Genomic DNA, 22,243 nt, shown 5'->3' with positions numbered 1-22,243 from the left:
GGGGTGAGTAATAAGACCAGAGACTTTCGGGAAGTGTCCAAGCTGGGGTGTGGCAGGAGACAGCGGAGAGAGTGGCAGTTGCCACCTTAAAACAGTGAGGGAGGGAGGCCTGTGGCTGTGTGAGAAACCAAGACATGAGGACATAGGAGCAACGCAGGGCCACAGGGCCTCGTGCTGAGGACATTCCTGGATCAAACACTCACTGGGGGGACCCTCCACACCCCTCGAGTGGAGCCCTCACACTGTGACCTTGAGGCTTTCTTTTCTTTTCTTTTTTTTTTTTTTTTGAGACAGGGTTTCTCTGTAGCTTTGGAGCCTGTCCTAGAACTTACTTGGTAGACCAGAATGGCCTCTGCCTCCCACGTGCTGGGATTAAAGGCCTGCACCACCGCTGCCTGGCTTATGAGGTTTGCTGAAGTATGACTGTTCCACAACACCATAATAGAGAAAACAAGAGTTCACCCAGCACACGCCTGGAGCTTCCCAGAGCCCCAGGAACGTTCCAGGTAAAGACCTAGTGCACGTCTTTTGAAAAGGACAACGAGCCACCCTCCCCCACCCCCAAGAGGCCGAGGCTGCTGCAGAGAGGGGCACGTCTTATTGCCACATTTAAACTATTTATTGAATGAGGCAGTTTAGACAGAATGGAGAACAACACAGAATCCATGCTCTGCTACTGGGGTCTTGCTTGTTTCTTCTTGGCAATTTCTCAAACTATCGGGAGGTTATTTTACCACAAAGGAACACGGACCTTAAAGCCCCTGAACGGCTTCACAATATATGATAAAAAATAATAATTAAAAAAATAACAAATTGTAGAACCAGGACTGTTTATATGCAAATCTCCCGCTCCTCCCCCAATTACGTACAGAAAAGAACATACAAAAAACATTGGATAGTTTTATATAAAACAAGCAAATATAAGAATTGGAAACTTTTCTCAAAGGCTGAGCAAGACATGAAGAATCTTTTAATATCTCATTAAAAAACAAAAAACCAGAACAGCACATTAAATACACTATCACACACATGGGAGGACCCGGGAGGAGGGAGGAAGAGTTGTCCCTGTACGTGAGGAGCGGAGATTTGGCTTGTCAAGAAGTCAGATGAATTAGCCCCTGGAGACTCAGGGCTGGTGGCTGAAGAAGCACAGACCACACCGGCAGAGAACGCTCAGTCCAATCCACACTGTGAGCAGGAAAGCTGTGCCAGGCCTGGGCTGCCGCGATGTGCCTGGGAAAACGGTCCTTGCAGAGTCCTCCTGGAGCAGGGCCACACCAGGAACATGGTCCCTTCTCTCCTGACGCCCTGTGACGGCCAGGCCAGCCTTCAGGCAGAGGTCCTTTGCGTGGCAGTCTCCTCTGCTAACGTACTAGATAGCGGGAGAGCACGGCTCCCATGGGTGCACCCTGGTTTATTAAGTTTTCTCCCTCCTTCCCTTCCTGCTCTCCCATACTCTCCTCAATCTCTCCCCAGCACACACACAGACACACACACGCACACACACCCCTGCATTTACACCCGCCTGCTCCACAAGCATTTCCTCAGCCCCCAACACTCCTGTTGCCTTCAGTTCACAGGGAACTGGTTCCGGACTGCCCTGGCAACCAGAGCAACTCTTTATTAGTCACGAGACCAAGGATTCCCGGGAAGGGAGGAGGTGGGAACCGGAGGACAGATTTCTTGCCCCTGCCAGGAGCCTGTAGGGCATTTACCTGCCTGAGGCAAGGTCAGCACCTGGGCCAGCCTGAAAAGTCTCTGCTGGCAAAATGCGTGGTGACTGGACTCCCGTAAGCACTTTCTGGACCGCATTGCGTCCTGGATCTTCCTCCCCTCGCTTGAATCTAGCAGAGTTCTAGGCGGCCACTGGGAGGCAGCTTTGGTGAAGGACGTGGTCACCTCTGCCTGAGTTTGTCAGTAGCTCAATGCATGACCCTGGTATGAACGAAAACCAGGTGACTGTGTCTGGCCATGTACCCTACCACCCACTAAACTGGGTGGGCTAATTTTCCACAGTTCACCTTGATTTCATACAGTTAACTCCATGCGGGTTTCATACATATATATGTATGTACATATATACTTTATACACATATGCAAATGTGTATGTCCATATGTACACATATACATATATTCACACTCACACATACACACACATAAGTATACACACGTTTCCGCACAATATGTCCGGCCACAATTTGGCTTTTTTGGGACAGTGAAATCGGTGTGGTTTCTCGCTCCACCAAATCCCAGAGTGGTGCTTTAAAAAAATGTGATTCCAAAATCTGCTGCCTTTCTTCCTTTTTAAAAAAAAAGGTTACCAAAACTTTTCTTTCCAAGTCGAGAGACTTAATTCCATTTGATTGCACCTCTGCAAACATGTAAAAAAATTGAAGTAGACTAGAAAACGATGCCATGATAGGGCTGCGTGTCACTGTTCCAATGTCACCACTTCCACAGCCTGGCCGTCCATGGTGACTGCGCTGTCCGATATCCTGGTGGTTACTGGGGCCATGGCCACCTGCACTGGCCCGTTGCCTTGGGCGAGGCTCGTTACCACAGTCTGGTACATGCTCACAGGGATCTGGACCAGGCCTGGAGAGACAAAGCAAGACCGTTGGTAGGGCTGGTGCTCAGGACCCAGGTGCTGGCGGGGGCAACTGGCCCTGCTCCTTCAGGCTACCAGTGTCTGCCAGCCCCAGCTAGTGACTCACCTGCCTTCCAGGCACACATAAGTTTCAACTCTTTTCTTTCCTTTAAGTTAGAGAGGGGCTGGTTGTGGAGCTCACGTTGGCCTTGAACTCTGGATCCTACTATCTCAGCCTCCTATATGCTGTGTGTTTGTGGGCCATGGCAGTTGGTTTTAGTTCTTTAAGAAACTTCTAGGAAAGAGAAGTGTGGAGACACTTCCACACAGACCTGCCTGCCTCCATCTTTAGCAAGCCAGCCATAGGTCGCCCGCCGGCTCTGATCCTCTGCTAAGCTGCTGCCTCTTTCAGCTCTCTAGTGCCCAAGCTCGAGCTTCCATCATCTTGAAAAGAAACAACGGAAACACACATTTCTGTCTTCTACCTTGTTGTTTGGCCACTGGTCCATATATGTCTCTTCCTCCAGAGTCAAGCGTATAGAAGAAACAAAACCAAACTAAACTACCCTATTTATCTACTAATTTTAGAATTTCATAGGCTGGTATAATTTTAAAACCATTTTAGGGTTAACTAAAAAAAAAAATCAATACCCCCCCCCCCAAATCTATCATCTCCCAGCACCACCACTGCACAAACAACCAGCATGGAACCTTCGAGAAGGGTGGCCCAGTTCCAGTTAACTTGGCCCAAATAATTATGCGCTTTGGTCTTGTCTTCCAATGGACAGGGAAGGGCTATGCTTGGGAAGCTGCACAGCACAGGAGTAGTTCTGTCTGTGAAGTAGAAGCTATAACCCCTGCCCCAACCCCCGCGGGGTCTTCCAGGAAGGCGGAGGAGGCTGATAGCAGGAGTTAGTGTGAAATGAGTGCTTAGCTGAGTGGGTTGGTAACACCTAGACCACTCAGACAGGACATTTGAGATTTAGCTCAAAGAAAATACTTCTAGTGAGATAAGGGGAGTGGAGTGGCTGTGGTAAGACGTAGCTAGCCCTAACGTCCACAAGCTGCCTAGCTCTGGCCCTGGACAACCTGGGAAGCAGCATTCTGATGTATCCCTCTTAAGGGGCACAGAACTATACAAAGACAATTTAGGAAGAAAACAAAATAAATGCTGGCACAGCCTAATATCCTCAGAGATTGTCTTAAAATGGGATGCTGTTAAAAACAAAACAAAGCAAAACAAAAAACAAACCCACACCTGCTGTGGGAGTCTGAGACAGGAGCATCACTTGAGGCCAAGAGTTTAAGGCTAGCCTAAGACACAACATAGGGAACTCCATTTTAGAAATACAAAATATAGAGCTGGGAGTATAGCTCAGTGGAAGAAATCTTATCCAACTCTAAGTTAGATCCCTATAACCACAAAAACAACAGCTACTCAAACTAACCAGGTAATCAGTCAACCAACCAGCCAACTAACCAGTCCGTCCGTCAGTCAGTCAGTCAGTCAACCATCCATCCATCCATCCATCCATCCATCCATCCATCCATCCATCCAAGAAACCAGGCAATCAACCAATCAACCTCAAACCCCAAGACTTGTGATGGGGTATGTCTATAATCCTAGCATCCGGGAGACTGAGACAGGAGAATTGTGAGTTTGAAACCAATCTGGGCTACACATAGACCCTGTCACATAAGAATAACAGCAGCAACAACAAACCCCTAAACAACTCCTCCAAAATCCTACAACTAACTAGGAAAATGTGAGGTATTTTAAAAATAAAAAGTATAATAAATTAAACACATTCCAAAAGTTGTAAGATAACAAAGAAATCTTCCAAATTGAGAAAAGATTAGAAAGTAGGGAAATTAGAAAACACACAAGGAAACTTCTGTTACTGAGAAAATGAACTTGTCACGGAAAAGGCCACTTGGTACACCTGGTACAATGGATGACGAGAGACCCAGACACATCTCAGAACATGAGGCAAACAGTGAGAAGCCCAAAAGATTCCAGAAAGAATGAAGTACGGAAGGGGAGCATATGAAAAAACTGGGCATGAGAATAATACTGGACTCCATGGTAAACCTAGAAGCTAAGATGATGGAGTCATGCCCTCAAGCACCCTGGTTCAAGCATTCCAGAATAGCCCACAGCCTAGAATTCCATACCCAGCTACAGTGATCTGTATGAACTACAGACCACACAGCTTTAGATAGGGCTCAACACTCTGGCTGCCCACGCACACTTTCTCAGGAAGCTTGGAAGAATGTTCACAGAAACTTCAGATGGCAGCCACACAGACTTTGGAGACCCTGAAGAGAGAAATGGTAGAGAGGCAAGGAACAGAGCTGGGCCTCAGCGCCAGGAGCCACTGGAAGGAGCAAGGCCAGGTACTGCAGTTATAGCAGGCCATGGCATTAGCTTCTGTGTCCAGTCCATATTCAAGTACCAAGACTGGCTATCTATCTAGCAGCTCGACTTTAAGACCCCCATAAAAGCAGCCATGAATTTGGGTCCCCTCTCATGCTCTCCAGCTGTGTGTGACTTTATGCAGTACCATACTTGGGCTGGTTTTATCAAGCTCTGTGACGCTGCCAGAGGCGGCAATCCTGGCTAGAGTCATGGCACCTGGGAAGTAGAGGGGGGTAGACCTCTGGGAGCTGGAGGTAAATCTGATATACACAGTGAGTTCTGAGTCAGCCAAGGCAAATAATGAGACCTTAACTCAAAAGAGAGAGAGAAGGGTGGGGTGGGGTGGGGGAGGCGGAGGCTTTGGGCCAGTTAGTAGGCCCAGTGAGTGAGAGTCCTTGTCACCAAGCCTGATGACCTGAGTTCAATTCCTGGAACCCATGTGGTGGCGAGCACTCACTCCTACAAGCTGTCTTCTGACCATAACCTACATTTGGTGGCATGCATCCACGTGTGTGTGCCTGCCCAGGTGGTGGAGGGAGGGGGGGATCCAAACCAAAAGAAATCAATGCAAAAGAAAATCTGATTTCGTAGTATTAACTGTGTGTGAGCATTTTCTAGGAGTCAGCCTTGCCAGTTTAGGGATAAGCACTTGATGGCACAACAGGAAGCAGGGCTTGACAGGTTGGTTTTGATGACAGTCATTTTTGAAACCCCGCTTATACGGGTGTGTTAACAAAACAAAGGCGGAGTCAGTGAGAGTCCAGGGAAAAGCCAGCAGAGGAAGGAACGAGAGCTGTGACTTTGGGTTTCTTCTGAACCAGTCCAAATGGGTTTTGTTTTGGTATTTTTGAGACAGGGTTTCTCTGTAGCTTTGGAGCCTATCCTGGCACTAGCTCTTGTAGACCACAAGAGATCACAGAGATCCGCCTGCCTCTGCGTGCTGAGTGCTAAGATTAAAGGTGTGTGCCACCACGCCGCCAGGCTCCAAATGGCTTTTAAGTGCTGAATCAATTCTGTCCCTTCACCCTTCCTTGCCACAGAAGTTACTTTTATATATACAACGTTGCTTAGCCGTCTAGTCTCATGAGCCCAAAGCCCACAGCAGTCTGCCGCTTTGGCGGGGTGCTCAAGGCACTCAAGATTGCTCTAGTCTATCTTCTTGTTTTGAGGCAGGATCTCAATATGGAGCACAAGCTGGCCTTGAACCTTCGATCCTTCTGCCAAGTGCTAGGAAGAGAGGCTGCACCCGCTATGCTTCGGCCTGCAAAGGCTTCGATGCACTTGATCTTCACACAAGCACCTCCATGTTAGTGCATACCATGACTTCTGCAGCACCTGTCCTTGACCTGTTGGCTGGTTCTTCTTTCCCTGGTAGCTCCACGGCACTGTACCCAGTCTTCTACAGAGGAACAATCTTACATATCGTCATCGTTTGCATATTTTGGTTTCAATTCGATTGCAAATTCCTTAAGAAGTGGCCAAGACTATCCCCGAGTCCCTAACAGTGAGCACCTGCTCCACGCATTTTCCCACACTCACAAATGAAAACTCAAATGTCAATCACAGCTAAGAGTGGTTGCTCCAGGGTGATCTCAGCAGTCAGTAGGGCTGCCTCAAGTTCAAGACCAGCCTGGAATAAATAGTGAGACATTTTCTCCTAAAAACAAAAACAAAGTAAAAATACCATACCCAAGACCTATCCAAATAAAATCATTTTTACAGACTGCATTTTGTGTATTTCACATAACTCAGGGAAGAAGTCAGTTCAGCCCCAACAGCTGAGTTCTGAAATGACTTCGCAAAAAGCCGTCTCGAGGTGAGTAACTGTGACAGGCACTACAAAGCTTAAAGGTGTCTCAAAGACAGAAATTCCATAATCAGGGTCATTGCATAACCTCAAAGGCCTTGAAAACTCAACTCTTGCCTTTTTTTTTACATGTACTTTTGGTCTATGTCCACCTTAAATAACATAAATGTATCGCCATCTTCATGTGCTGATTTTAAGATCTCTCTCCCACACAAACACCCACGCAGGCATTTGGACATGGGATTAGATTAAATCTCCCCAGTCTCTGACCTAGCAGCCTTTATGTCCGTGGCATGGGGGAGGGGCCGAAAGCTTTGAAACCCAGTACACACTAAGTCAGGCGGCTGCCCTTGGAAGAGATGATTAAATGCTGAGGTACAGTAATCAGGCTGGGAGTGTCCCTGCATCTGCTCAGCCTGCCCCTATTAGCCCTAATCTAGGGGCACATGCTAATCCATACTTGCGTTCTGGGTCATTTCAATTGATTAAGCAACAGGAAGCCCTTCATGTTCTACTTTAAGGGCCTGAAGTTCTTTTTCCTTTTCAGGGAGACCCAGTGCCGGCTTAGTAACCAGACTCCTTGCTGTGTGTGGCTGCATGCTCCTGGATTTGTGCTATGACCCCAGAGAGGGATGCAGGATGAAATCTTTCATAAAGGAGCACTCGATCAGCAGAACCTTGGACTATCAAGAAGGCAGATTCACAATGTTCTCAAGACTCGCATTCCAAAACGTCAAAGTCACACAAATACCAGGGTTTAGCAAATCTAAACTGTTTCTTTAAATTTAAAGTTTATTATAATTTGACCTGGGCTGGTCTCAAATTCATGGCACTCTTCCTGACTCAGCCTCCCAGGTGTTCTGATTACAGCTATGATGCCCAACTGTAAATCATTCATCCTCACCTGGGAGGCAGTAAGCAGGTGAATTTCTGTATGAGGCCAGTCTGGTCTACACAGCCAGTTCTAGGTCCATTAGAGCCACAAAATGAGACTCCCCCACAAAAAAAATCTACCAAAAAACAAAATGCAAGGACAGGCAACATGGCTCAGCAGGTGAAGGTGCTTACCACCAAACCTAACAACCCAAGTTCAATCCCCAGGACTCACGTGACGGAGAGAATGGACTTCAGTAAGTTGTTTTCTGATCTCCACCTGTGTGCCCTGGGGTGTGTGTGTGTGCGCGCACACAAGCACACACGCACGCGCGCGCGCGCACACACACACACACACTGAACAAGTAAATGTGATAACAACAACACCCAGCAGCTACAGACTGTGGAGTTAGACGTCCAAGATAAGCACTAGAGCCGGGTGGTGGCGCACGCCTTTAATCCCAGAACTCGGGAGGCAGAGGCAGGCGGATCTCTGTGAGTTCGAGACCACCCTGATCTACAAGAGCTAATTCTAGGACAGGCTCCAAAGCCACAGAGAAAGAAACCCTTCTCAAACAACAACCAAAACCCAACCAAAAAACAAAACAAAAACCCAAACAAACAAAAAACAAAACAAAAAAAGATAAGCACTCAAGAAGCAGAGGCAGGAGGATTTGAAGCCAGCCCAGGCTACAGGGTGAAATCATGTCTCAAAGTCAAAACCAACCCCCACACCCCAAAGCCTTTTCATGCACCAGAACACCCTCGACAACTAGCAATCCTTCCAGGGCTCACTGCTGCCTCTTCAGGCTCCATGGTAAACCCATGGCAGCATTGTCCAAATGAGAACAGAGGTGAAAGGGGAATTCAGGGAGCCAGGTCTCATCACTAGGATCTAATTAACACTCTAACACCCTGAAGGAATGGTTAGCCCTAGGAAATGTTTCCTCTGAAATGAGACCTGAGCCTGCTCTGTCTTGATAAGCAGAGACACGGAGCCCCGCCTTCCCTCTCCTCCTTACCTCAGTACATGGCAATTACATCCTTCCCGTTGCTCAGGTTCAAGTTTCTGAAGCCTCCCTCACCACCCTTGACTTCACATCCTATACACAAACTCCTGCCAGCTCTCCTTCCTTCCCCACTTTTAAAAAAATGTTTTTATTAACTGTGTGTCTATATGCATCCGTGTAAGCAAATGGCAAGTGTGAGGTACCCCCAGAAGCCAGAAGAGGGCGCTAGGTCCCTTGGACCGGACCCACTGATGCTCGTGGGTTCTTCTTTAGGACAGTGAGCACTCCTGACTGTTGTGTCCACTCCAACCAAACTCTCCTTCTAAAAGGAAACCAGAACTCAACTTCTATTTTAATGTAACGATTTTTACAAGCGTCCCACGCCAACTGTGTGCCTTCAGGTGTCAGACACTTGAGCTAAAAACAAAACTACCCCGAAGTCAAAACCAAAACCATACATATGCTAAAGTTAAGAGCTAAACTTTATTTCTTTTTCAGGTGCTGAGGCGAATTAAATTTGAAGAAGATAATATCTCCATCTTCAACAACGTAAGTTCTGCCTTGTTGTCTGTACTTCCCAGCAGCCATAGCTGCATTGTCAGAACTTTCCTCTTTAAGATCTTCATCTTTCATTACTTCCGCCATAATGAATCCCTTTCCAAAATCTGTGTGAATCTTTCCTGCAGCCCGAGGAGCCTTCACGGCTTTCCTGATGGTCCATGCATGAACGTCACCTGGGCCTGCAGTGAGAAAGTATTCTAGTTGGCGTGCAGTCAACCCAGCCTTAGTGGTCTCCGGTAAAGCACTCAAGCTCATGTCCGGGTACTTCTGCTTCTCCTCAGCACTTTCAGTAACCCAGGGCAGTCTCAAACTCTCAATGCTACTGCCTCCGCTTCCCAGATGCTGAGACCACACAACCACCATGCCAGGTTAGCTGAATTTGGAGCAAGTGCACACTAACTGGCCCCAAATTCCTGGCACTGTCCCTCCATCACAAGCATGTTTATTCCGGCAACACCCTAAATGCCACACACACTTGTTCAGGCACATTTCCCTGCCTAGGGCTCTTTTTCTTTTTGAGACAGGGTTTCTCTGTGTAACCGTTCTGGCTGTCCTGGAACTCGCTTTGTAGACCAGGCTGGCCTCGAACTCACTGAGATCACCTGCCTCTGCCTCCTAAATGCTGGGATTAAAGGTGTGCGCCACCACTGCCCAGCCCCTCCCTGCCTAGATTATTCCTGCAGATTGAAGTCAGACTCTTTTGACAATCCAGGGGGTTCGAGCAGACACACAGTTCACTCTGTTCTCTGCCTCCTGTGATGTCGTGGGCTGCACCATGCACTCAAGCTCGTATGGACCTGCCCTGCTTCCGAGTAGCTGCTAGGTCTCTCTTTAGAAGTCTGCTCACTTCAGTTGCTGACAGGCCTGTCACTAAATACTGAGCAGCCTAAGCACAGTAGCGGCTCACTAATGGGACACATTGTGACAGAATCGATCACATTCTTCGTGACTCTTTAGAAACTGGGTTCCACCCCTTACAGCCCTGCCCTCTGCAGACTGCTTTGCTCTGCTCTAGAATGACCGGCTTTCTTCACAGCACCCTTAAGGTGCTGTGGTCAAATTTGTGGAAATCTGGGACTTTGCATGGGAAAGTCACTTTACCCTATAGGCTATCTTATTAAAGGGTTCTTAGTCACAAAGACCTGTTTGATTTCTGTCCTTCCAAGTCTGTGGGCATTAGCTTCCTCATATGTAAAATGCTAATCACTAATCTCACGGGGATGCTGAACCCTTGGAACAATGTCCGGCACACAGAGGTCTACAGTACTTGTCCGTTCCTTTTCAAGACGACTGTGAGAAGTCTAGCGCTCCCAGGGAGCAGCACACGAGTGGAAACAGCACACACTTTGCAACATATCATTTGCCAAAGGCCTCCAAACACAGAGATCTGAGCTAAAGGCCATGGAATCATGCAGAGAGAAGCGGCAGGCAGTCTCCATCTGCAGCACAGCAGCGGTCTCAACAGCACGGGAACCCCAACCTAGTGCACAGGTGAGTGAGCAATCCTGGGCAAACCAAAGTTAAACACAGGACGGGGGCAGGAGCTGGGGGTGTAGCTCTGCAGTAAAATACTTGTCTAACATATGCAGGCCTCTGGGCACAATCCCTGGCGCTGACCTAAGTGTGTTATATATACGCGTGATCAGGTATAATATATTATCAACAACTCTTCAGCAGTAAACAGGATAGTCATGAACCAAACAGAACCCAGGGCATCAGGACTAGCTGGCCACTCGGCACCACAGCTTGCCCTCCCCCCACCCTATGACAAGATAGGGCAGGGCAGACATCTTTCAGAAGAATGGGCCTTTCATTTGCCCTCCAAGCTGGGAAACCTTTGGGAATTGTTGTTTGCTGTAATTCAACCTTTCAGGCCAAAAGTCTTGGGAGTTGGCTGTGGAAATATCTTTAGTTGGGAGAACATGGATGGTCATGAGAGAAAAAAAAATCTACACAAAATAAACACAACAGTTGGTGGAAAAATTTATTTTTTTCTTTTGGAGACAGGTTTCCTACTGTAGACTTGGCTGGTCTGGAAATCACTATATGGTTTAGGCTGGCCTTACACTCAGCTATCCTCCTGCCTCAGTCTCCTGAGTGCTGCAATTACAGGTGTGAGCCACCACACTTGACTGAGAAATGATTCTTAAAAATAAAAGGAAATGATGTTGTAATGCCTTCTGTATTTATTTTCTTCTTTATTTTTTTGTCTTTTTAGACAGGGTTTCTCTGTGTAACAGCCCTGGTTGTCCTGGAACTAGCTCTGTAGACCAGGCTGGCCTCAAACTCAAGAGATCCACCTGGCCCTGCCTCCCAAGTGCTGGGATTAAAGGCTTGTGCCACCACACCTGGCTTCCTTCTGTGGCTCGTTAACTAGAAGGCTAATATATGTAGAAGAACACTGGTGGAGAATCAAGTCTATGACCAGGACAGATAATGAAAGAGCTGGAGAGATGGCTTAATTCTCAGCACCCACATGATGGCTCACAACTAACCTCAACTCCAGTTCCAGCGAATCTGATGCCTTCTGACCTGCAGGCGCCATTGGCACATGTGCATACATATATGTAGGGAAAACACTCATTCATACAAAATTAAATATATCTGAAAAAGTGGGGGAGAACAAAGAATTAAACCAACCACTCTCCCGTCATAAAACTTCTCAAGTTCTTGCCAGGTGGTGGTGGCGCAGGCCGTTACTCCCAGCATTTGGGAGACAGAGGCAGGTGAATCTCTGTGAGTTCAAGGTCAGCCTGGTCTACAAAGGACAGCCAACACTGTAGAGAGACCCTGTCTTGAAAAATCAAAACCAAAAAAACTTGTCATGTTCTTAGGACAAGCAAGGGGAGAAAAATCTTTCTCGAAAAAATACACCAGTGGCTGATGTCTAAAGAAAGGCACAATCACACAAATCAAATTAAGACTGGTTACCTGGCAGGGAAGGTAGTCCAGCAGGTGGGAGGCAGAGGCGGAGGTCTAAATGAAGACCAAACAGAAAGAAGACGGACAGAGGACAAGAATGGAAAGTCATGAAAAGAATGCCAACCTCAAACTGAAGAGAGGCCCAGGCAGCCCTATGCTCGCAAGGCAGGGAGCAAGGGGCCATTTAGCCTTCATTTGTGTGCTGTCTTGGTAGAAACTCCTCTTGCCCCCGACGTAAATCAAATATTAAAACTGAATTTATCTTTAATTTTTAGTACATATATCTCAGAAGAGAGCTTGGAAATATACATTCATTATTTCCTCTTGACCACTGTGGGGATGCTCGGGAACACTATGAAATGAGGTCTGGGCTTTGGTATTGGATCCCCTGTGGTTCTTATCCTGTAGATTGAACTCTAGGCTTGCTGACCATAAAGGCTCTCCTGAAAATATAAGCAGGGACCAGTCTTCAATTGGAATGTGCAGAACTGCTGGGCGGTGGTGGTGCACGCCTTTAATCCCAGCACTCGGGAGGCAGTGGCAGGAGGATTTCTGTGAGTTTGAGGCCAGCCTGGTCTACAAGAGCTAGTTCCAGGACATGCTCCAAAGCTACAGAGAAACCCTGTCTCAAAAAAAAAAAAAAAAAAAAAAAAAAGAGTGTGCAGAACACAGCTCAGCATGTGTGATCAAACTAGAGAAGGCAGGGGAGTAAGAGCAGGGCTACAAACCACACAGCAGTGGCTCGCATCTGCTCAGAGATGAGGAGTTCCCCGGAGTGCGGAAAGGAGTGGTAACTGGACAGTTTCACAGCTCGACAGTCAGCCAGAAAGACAGCTACCTCAGTAAAGCCTCATCTTTTCCGTAAAAATAGTCACTTTTTATTGGGTGTCAATTCTGAGGGTAGGAAATGAGTCAGCAAAGACGGAGTTCCTCACACAGGCGCTGGGGCGAGGCGATCATGGTTCAGAGTGCACCCTGGGCACGGTCCCCTCTTCAGTGGTTATATGGTTGCCGTTCAGGTTTGCGTTCTTCGTAGTTGAAAAGGATGTAGGCTGCCAGCACCAAGCCACCCTAGCAGCACTTCCTTTCTTCTGACTCCTGCATGTGTTGTAGTGACCTCTTTGCAATGCTCCACAATGCCTTTAGGAGTGAAATCCCATATCCATGGCTAGCACGGCAGCTGCTTCACTTTGACATCTAAAGGTTTTTTCTTCTTCACTGGTAGGACTGGCGCCATCTTGGAGTCCACGTATTCGCCAAGCCTAGTAAACTTCATCTTGATCGGAGAGTCATTCTTTCTGAACTGTGCTTGCATAGCCAACTTGTCCCAGAGACAAGGCTTTATATAGCAAGGACTCCAGCCAATCAACAACCAAAAGAGCAACAACACTAAAGGTAGCAGTTAGCAACAGTTACTAAAGCTAGTAGGTGACTAGGTGAGGGAGGCTGTATCGTAGGGAAGAAGGGCATCCACGGAAGACAGAGCCTGGGAAGGCCTGCTGCAGTTACTGTGCCCTCAGCTGCTTCCTTCTCTCCCCACAGATGAACCCACCTGCAGCCTTCTTGCCAGGATCCACTTGGAACCTCCACAGTCTGCCATAAAGAGGCCTGACAAGAACATAGAACTGTTAAAAGGCACTAGCCAAGATGGTCCACCAGAACCTGCCAGAGTTCTGCAGCTTCCCATACACCCCAGTGCACAGCGTTCTGTGAAACAGTGACCAGACCCTGCTCATCTGAACACACCAGCTCACTGAGCGTGAATGGTGTACGTGTTTACAAAAGTGTATCTTACAGCCAGCTCCTACCTGGGCCAAAGGGGAGTAGATGACTCCCGCTCACCTCCTTCCTAAAGTAGCCTTTGTGACATGGTTTTCTTGTAGCAGACCTACCTTCCTAATTACACCTTCCTTAAGCTAATATGAAAACTAATTTGTGTTTCCTAAGCTCCTAGCAGCTGGGCCAAGAATGGTGGGGATGGCCTAGGCTTACACTGGCCTGCTTAGCTCGAAATTGCCCAAGGATTTAGAATGTGTCACAAGCAATCTACATGAGAGATAATCTGTATGTGACAGCTAAGACTTCCAACTGTCAGAGTTGACCTGTGCTAAGTAACATTACATGCATTAGGAATACATTAGAAAAATAAAATACTGCTGGGCAGTGGTGGCACACACCTTTAATCCCAGCACTGGGGAGTCAGAGGAAGGCAGATATCTGTGAGTTCAAAGTCAGCCTAGTCTACAGGAGCTAGTTCCAGGAGAGGCATCAAAGCTACGGAGAGCTGGAGAGATGGCTCAGTGGTTAAGAGCATTGCGGGCTCTTCCAAAGGTCCCGAGTTCAATTCCCAGCAACCACATAGTGGCTCACAACCATCTGAAATAAGATCTGGGATTAAAGGCATGCACCACCACAGCCTGGCTTCCTTTTTCCTCTTTCACCAAGACTGCACTAGATACTCCAAGGACTCTAAAGCAACCAACACATTTCCAGTTCAGACCAGTGTCTCAGAGAATTCCTCATGACAAGAGACATTCAGTCTGTGTGCTCGCTACCATATGGAGGGTGACTAAGGAATCACATTTTAAGTCTTATTTCATTTTAATTAACCTAAATAGTTACAATATTAAAAACCTTTCTAGAGTTTCTAGTATGCCGATTCCACATCATAGATGTGTATCAGTCACAGACACACACACTCACACACAGAGACATACACCGTGGAAGAGCTGCCTTTGTTTAGATGGAAACTCAATCTGAAAATGGACACTTTGTATTACCCAGAAATATATTTCCTGGTCATTTCCTTGTTTTATATCACAATTCTTTCTTTCCTTTTCTTCCCTACCTTATCAATTTAGGTTAACATTTTCTTGCTCCTTAGGCCTGTCCAGGAGAAACTACACCATCATTACAAGTACCTAGTACTTAGGTGCACCTTATGTTAGGACCGAGCACCACAGAGAGGCCGGAGCGGGCAGAGTCAGAAGAGCCAATCTGATAGCACTGCCTTTGTTGCCCTTCTCAGAGTCGATGTCTCCGTTCCCATACTTAGATCCCTTCAGTGATTCTCAGATCCAATTGCTGGCTTTACAACAGCAAAGATTTTTTTAAAAATCAATTTCACTTTGAAAACCCCATTTAGGTTTTGAAAATCTCTAAATTGGAGCCCTTCTGACAATGAAGATTTGGTGTAATTATAATGTCACAGGCAATTGTGCTGACAAAGCAGAACCAGCATGTCTTCTTGCTGGGCCCTCGCTCTCAGTCTGACCAACAGGAGGAGAAAGGGGCTTTGTCAGGAGCAGATGTGCTGTGGAGGCCCAGGAACGCAGATCTATTGAATGGAGCAGGTGCCACTTAGACATTCATAGTCCCGACTCCAGCCACAGCCTTCCCTTCATTTGATACCCTACTTCTGCAGGAGACGGAGAGAGCGCCACACAAAAAGGAAGCATGCTTATCCTGCTCAGACTACTTCTCCTGCCAGACTGCTGCTGCTGGGCTCTGCACATTTGCTCTTTATTAAGCAAATGGAATAGCTGGATGCAGGGAAGTGAATCCTGTATTTATACAGGTAACCCGAGACTCAGAAGGCCCCAAAGCAACCACACTGTGCTGTGCAAGTTATTAGAGTTAATAACAGGCGTGCTGACATTCCTTCAAAGTTCTAACAGAAGCATAAACTAGAGGAAGGTCTTCTCTTTTACCCAAGAGCTTTGAGAACTTTATTCTCCAAAAGCTTGTCCTGTTATGATGTGGGTCTCTGTGTGAACAGTAGCTAAGGCCCCTTGTACACAATTTACTAAACCTGCAAGAATATGGAGAAAAACCAAATAACTACTTTCTAATCATGAATCGAACAGAAATGACTACAATTAAATTTGTTCAATTATGTATCTTAATTTGATATTAAAAAAGAAAAAAAATCTCTTTGTAGAGTATTGACTTTTAAGTGTGTCAAGCTGGCTTGCTGGCATCTGCTAATACCCTTTGGAGTGCTAAGGAACCAAATGGAAGGCATCTAGCTTTAAACATGAGAACAGCTAGGCACTACATTTGAAGGCCATAGCACAGATCAAATGAGCACTTAGAGTAGAGATGAAGGCACAACAGTCTAACATTTCACACAAAGGATTCCAATGCACACTAGCAGTCTACCATCTTAAGGTAGAGATGAGAATCAATTTCCCATTTTCTTTTTCTCCCTCTTTCCTTCCTCCATTCCCTATTCCCGAACTCTCTCTAGCAGGGTACTGCTGTGCATCCCAGAAAGGTCAGAACTTACTATGTGGTCTATACTCAAACTTGTAAGCCCCCTGCCTCAGCCTCCTCAGTGCAGGAATTACAGGTAGAACAACATGCCATACTAAACGATGTGCTAGCCCATAGGAAGGGACAGGAGATCTTGCAAAAGGCACTGTTACTTCTTTTGAAGGTGTCCACAACACTCTGTTTGCAGGGGCAGAGTGAATAGCTAGAGGCTAGGTCCCAGGGACAGGAAGGCCTGAGACCTCAGAAGAACACAAACTCGGCATGCCTGAGGGATATAATTCCATCAGAGGCTTCCTGAAGTAGGCTCTCGCCTCCCTTCCCCGTTCAAGTACTTCTCTAGTGACAATGGTAGTTACTTCCACAGTGGTAACTGAAGGCAGATATTATGCACATAGACATCCCAGGCACTAAAAAGTGCGACAAAACAGTTTCTGCTGTCCCTTAATTAGTGTAAATATTACACCTCCCTGGATGGGAAAAACTGCAGAGAGCTATTCTGGAAGGCACTTTGGATTTCAGAGTCAGAGGGAGGGAGAAGAGGCTTCTGGGATGAAGACTCACTATTGCACAGCCCCTTTCTTCTCCTGGGCTACCAAAAGGCAGACTCAGTAACACCCTTGAGCAGAGATAAAGAATTGGAGGGCTCTTTTATGCTACAGAACAAGGTCCACAGTACAGTTTCATGCTCCCATTTCTCAGCAGCATCTGTGTTTGTGGTGCACTCTGGAATTCATTCAGTAGTAATGGCTACTTTCAGACTCAGGACCCTCCAGGCTTTCTATATTTGGTTGTGGGTACCATTACAAATGCATTAGGGCACCTGGCTCTAAGGACCTATAACTACAAGGAAGAACTCGCACTAACGTGAGGATTCTAAGCAGAAATAAGCAAGTGGCTGCGCCATGAAGAGTGGAGCGGACTAGGAAGTGGGACCAGGTGTTGCCACTGCCTCCCGCCTCAGGTTTTCCTCCTCTGCTGTCTGCAGTCTGTGGATTACTGTCGTCATATGGGTGGCTTTTTCTTTTCTCTGTTTCTCTCTCTCTCTCTCTCTTTCTCTTAAACAAACAAACAAACAAACAAACAAACAAAGCAAAGCCGTGATAGCCAGGTGGTGACGGTGCGTGCCTTTAATCCCAGCACTTGGGAGGAAGAGGCAGGCGGATCTCTGGGAGTTCAAGACTGGGCTGGTCTATGGAGTGAGTTCCAGGAGAGTGAATTCTGAATGGCTCTAAGAAGAATCATTTTTATTTGGGTTGTTCTTTAGACTTCTCTGGAGTCTGTGATGCAGTTCCCCTAGGGAGTGTCCATTTTCAAGTCAGGACTTTATTCTACCATCATTAGTCTTCCTGATAATAAACTTTCTGATTTAAAAACAAGCAAAAAAAATCTTATTGGCTTACTGGCAGATACTTTGAGTTTATCAATACACAAGTGACAAGGACCACAAGAACACACACAGAAAGAATGAAAAATGGTCTGGCCAGCCACCATTAGCTGGATGAGGAGGACACCCAACCCTAATCCGGAGTAAACCGTACAGCACTCTAGGTGAAAAGTGTCAGCACAGAAGAAAGTCAGAACAATCGGGATCATTCCCACATCACACCCGTTGTTTGAGTTCCTAAGAGCAGATAAAGATGACTGGTTTTTGCCTGAAATCAATGAGATGAGGCACAAGGCACTAGTTTAGTTTGATTGAGAAAGGGACAAGCCCAGGTCAAAGGTCCTCAGTTTGAGTTAATTAATCTACTTATTATTATTTGGAGGGGGTTCAAGACAGGGTTTCTCTGTAGCTTTGGAGCAAGTCCTGTAACTTCCTCTGTAGATCATACTGGCCTCAAACTCAAAGATTCACCCGCCTCTGCCTCCCGAGTGCTGGGATTAAAGGCGTGTACCACCACCGCCCAGCTAATAATTTTTTTTTTTTGAGATAGGGTTTCTCTATGTATCACTGGACCATCCTGGAACTCACTCTGTAGCCCAGGTTGGCTTTGAACTCGTATCTTTTAATTTTTAAAACTTTATTTTTATACTATTCTTATCGTATTGCCTAGGATGTTCTCTAACTCATGGGTGTGAGTGGCCCTCCATTCTCAGCCTTCTGAGAAGTAGGACTACAGGCACGGTCACTATGCTTGGCTGGAACTATGGGCTCTTAGGGCGTAGATCACAAATGTGCTCTTATTAAGAATATAGCCAGCCGGGCGGTGGTGGCGCACGCCTTTAATCCCAACACTCTGGAGGCAGAGGCAGGCGGATCTCTGTGAGTTCAAGACCAGCCAGGTCTACAGAGCTAGTTCCAGGACAGGCTCCAAAGCCACAGAGAAACCCTGTCTCGAAAAATCAAAAAAAAAAAAAAAAGAATATAGCCAACAACATGAAGACTACTAGACAAGAGGCGACTTCCAGCACTGCTAATAAATAGCAGAGAATGTGATTTGATATTATTATATTGCCCATCTATCTGGCTGCATACCCAGAGCATACTTAGAATTCTAAGTTTGTCATCCTGAAAAGGGGAGGCTGGGGAGGAGATGGGACCCAGACGGAGGGTGACAGCACCTGTACTTGAGGAGAATGTCATGGCTAGAGAGTTTACCTTCCTCTCTGAGTAGATGAGGAAGGGAAAAGGTAAAGAAACAGAGGCAGGGTCCTAGCCACAAAGGGAGCTTTTCTTTAATTCTCTGCATGGTCCACTGCATCCTGAATACATAGGTGTAAGATATCCTTTATCCTGCAGTATTCTGGCTAAAGCCAACCCTACGTCCACTCAGGTTAGTAAAGGAAAGCCCCCCAGCCTCAGAGAAAAGAGCCTGTGGTTATAATATGTAATTTGGGAAACTGCTTCTCAGAAGTGCTAATAGCTCTGGACTTCCTACATCTCTGTCCCCAGGAGAACAGAATACTCTCCTATTGCAAAAAGGAAACGGCACTGTGTCTTCCTTAGATTCCCCGACTAGCAGGGTATCCAGCTCTTACGGGCTGACCATGAAAACAAACAGTGCTATACCCCCCTCTCCCCCCAGACAGAGTCTCATTGCATAGCTCTGGCTGTCCTTGAACTCAGCGGTCTGCCTGCCTCTGCTTCCCCAGTGCTGAGATTAAAGAAGAGTGCCACTATGCCCAGCTGAAAGTTTTCTTTCAGGCACTTAATGCCAAAAAGGAACTTTCTGTCTAAATAGGGCTGGTTGTCCTTTGACCCAGACTTCTGAGGCACAGACCTGGGAAGCCCAGATCTTGGCCACTCTCTCCCAAAGGCTGCTGAAGTGGATCCAAAGAGCTGGGCTGGGGCTGTAAGCCTTTGTCACCATAATTCTATGAACTTTATCCCTTTTGTTTATCTGGGATAGTCACCAATATCCAGGAGGTCAAAGAGCTGGGAAAGAGGGCGGGGTGGTGGCAGGTTACTGGCTAAATCCAGATGTTCTTGCTAAGGCCACACACATAACAAGAAACAGGACCCACAGGACCAACCAGAAAAGTGCCTTCATCACAGCCTGCTGTACAGCCTGGGACAGACAGTGACGTGGTGGAGCCTTTATGGGTGCCAGTGCATTCCATCCACATGCAAATCTCTGCCCGCAAGACAGTAAAGACAGGAAATGCCCCACAGCAAATTCTAAAGTAGTCCTCAGCAAGTCTCATTTATCAAAACAGCTAATTTTTGAAAAGCAGTCCAATCAGGTGGCCATTACAGAGGCATTTTCCTTCAGGGAACTCAAGGATCCTATTAGTGAGAGGAATCGGAGGACTCTGTTTTCCCAGGCATCAACTGCCGAGCTATGAAGAAAATCTAAAACCAAGCTCAACCTCTTCCTAAAGGGTTTGTTGACAGCTATATCAGGAAGGTTTAAGTGGAAAGAGGGAATAAATTCAATAAAATATTTATGATCTCTTACCATTAGCATCTTGGACTCCAGTAAGTGCTCCAACGGCTGCTGCGGTTTCCCCAGACAGGACTATCTGTCCCCCGCCTTGTAAGGTGGCTTCAGCCAGGGTGGCGACAGCATGGGCGGCAGCTTCACTGTGGGCACAGGGACAGGACAGAGGGGACAGATGCAAGATGAGTGAAGGCACAACACTGTCCTTCCTAGGCTCTCTGGGTACCAGGCACCAGGGCTAAATGGGTAAGAGATGGCTAGAGAAGTCTCAAGTCTTACATCTTTCTGAAGCTAATGTTAAATTTTCTTTAAAACGAGGTCACGAGTGTTTGAGGACAGAGGTGTTCATTGTCAGTCTTTCCCTATCATCATCAACTGAACCCAAAGTGGAAGCCCCGTTCACAGTCACACAAAACCATCTCAGTTGTCAGTCACAAGGTACCATAAGAGACAATCAGAAACTGTTCCTCTAACTCAAAGATGGATGATAATCCGAGGAGTCCGCAAGCTGGACGTGCTCTCCGATCAACGTAGTTTACACACTCCCTTTTCAAATACGAAGCCATGGCTGACCACTAATGTGAATAATCCAGCTCTTCCTTTTGTTTCATTAAAAATGAAGTCTTAGTTTAAAACATTACTGTAAACCAAAGTTCTGGCCTCTCAAGTTCAAGGAAATCAACAATTCCCTTTCCTACAAAGCCAACACTGCATAGAGCAGAGAAATCTGTTTAAAGGGAACACACGGTTCTAGCAGTTTGGGTCCCGTTTTTCCCCCCATCTTTGCTATCTGCTTTTATTATATATAAGCATTCATTTTTTATGACTCTGTAACGCCATACACTATTTTTTGTTTGTTTGTTTTTTTTTGGGACAGGGTTTCTCTGTAGCTTTGGAGCCTGTCCAGGAACTAGCTCTCGTAGACCAGGCTGACCTCAAATTTACAGAGATCCTCCTGTCTTTGCCTCCTGAGTGCTGGGATTAAAGGTGTGCACCACCACCGCCAGGCCTAGACTATTTTTTTTTTTTTTACTATGCCAGTAAGGAAGAAATTTCCTGAAGATGGAATTTTAAGACTAAAATTTGTCATCCGAATTTCAATGATTTTAAAAACAAAATAAAAGAGCTTAGAAATCTCAGAATCTTGCCTATGAAGATGGAGGTCATCAGCTGACAACTGGGGTCCCTGAGGGAGCATGAGGAGATGAGGCAGTTTGCTCTGCAAGCTCAAGGATCTGATTTGAACTGACCACCCATAAGGAAAAAGCTGGCATGACTGTGTGTGTCCCGTCACCCAGTGCTGTTGGGGCCGACAGCAGGATCAGAGGGGTTTGCTGCCTGCCAGCTTGGCTCTAACTCAGTGACAGACCAGGACACCCACCACTCTCCTCTAGCCTCCATGTGCACACAGGTACAAGTAACTGCGGCCCCGAAGAAACACCACACACAAACTAAAAACATTTTTTTAAGTAAGCGAACACTGGCCAGCAAGACGGCTCAATAGGTGAAAGCAGAGAATCAACTCCTACAAACCATCCTCTCACCTCCATATGTGTACTGTGGCATATGCCAATGTGCACATACATACGGAATAAGCAAATATTCAAAAATGCCTGAGTGAGCACATAGTAGAGAAGCTAGTGCCATTTACTTTAGCAGAGGTGGGCTAAGGCCTGGTTCCATCTTCACATAAGGTAATAGATGCAGTTCTGCTCTGAAACTGCAGGCTTTGCACCAATAAAGCCATTTTCTTGCAATCCCAGGCTCTAGTGGGGACTGGTGAGGGAAGAGGACTGGCTGGTATAGACGTGTCACTGACTGGGGCAAAGCAATGCACACCCTATTAAATACAGTTCTTTTATTGAAGAAGCTCAACAGGTAAGGCAATGGGCACAGTAACTCCTCAGG

General features: G+C 46.6%; 1 protein-coding gene across 9 annotated transcripts in view; it reads right to left on the bottom strand.

The window, feature by feature from the left end:
- Positions 1-948: 948 nt before the first annotated feature.
- The window catches only part of Nrf1 (nuclear respiratory factor 1), a 101,040-nt gene continuing 79,745 nt past the window's right edge, over positions 949-22,243 (bottom strand). For 3 of the 9 annotated variants that reach the window (XM_075953852.1, XM_075953853.1, XM_075953854.1), the window contains 2 exons: positions 20,354-20,478; positions 949-2,595 (listed from right to left, as the gene is read on the bottom strand). In XM_075953852.1, the coding sequence (XP_075809967.1) occupies positions 2,432-2,595; positions 20,354-20,478 (289 nt within the window). In that variant the 3' untranslated portion in view covers positions 949-2,431. Of the gene's footprint in view, positions 2,596-9,142; positions 9,437-12,848; positions 13,788-20,353; positions 20,479-22,243 lie in introns of those variants that run through there. The other 6 variants (XM_075953847.1, XM_075953848.1, XM_075953849.1 and 3 more) reach the window with 4 other exon arrangements.

The sequence above is a fragment of the Microtus pennsylvanicus genome, chromosome 19, assembly GCF_037038515.1.
Source record: "Microtus pennsylvanicus isolate mMicPen1 chromosome 19, mMicPen1.hap1, whole genome shotgun sequence".
In the NCBI taxonomy this organism is placed as follows: Eukaryota; Metazoa; Chordata; class Mammalia; order Rodentia; family Cricetidae; genus Microtus; species Microtus pennsylvanicus.
This window is presented reverse-complemented; position numbering and strand designations above follow the sequence as displayed.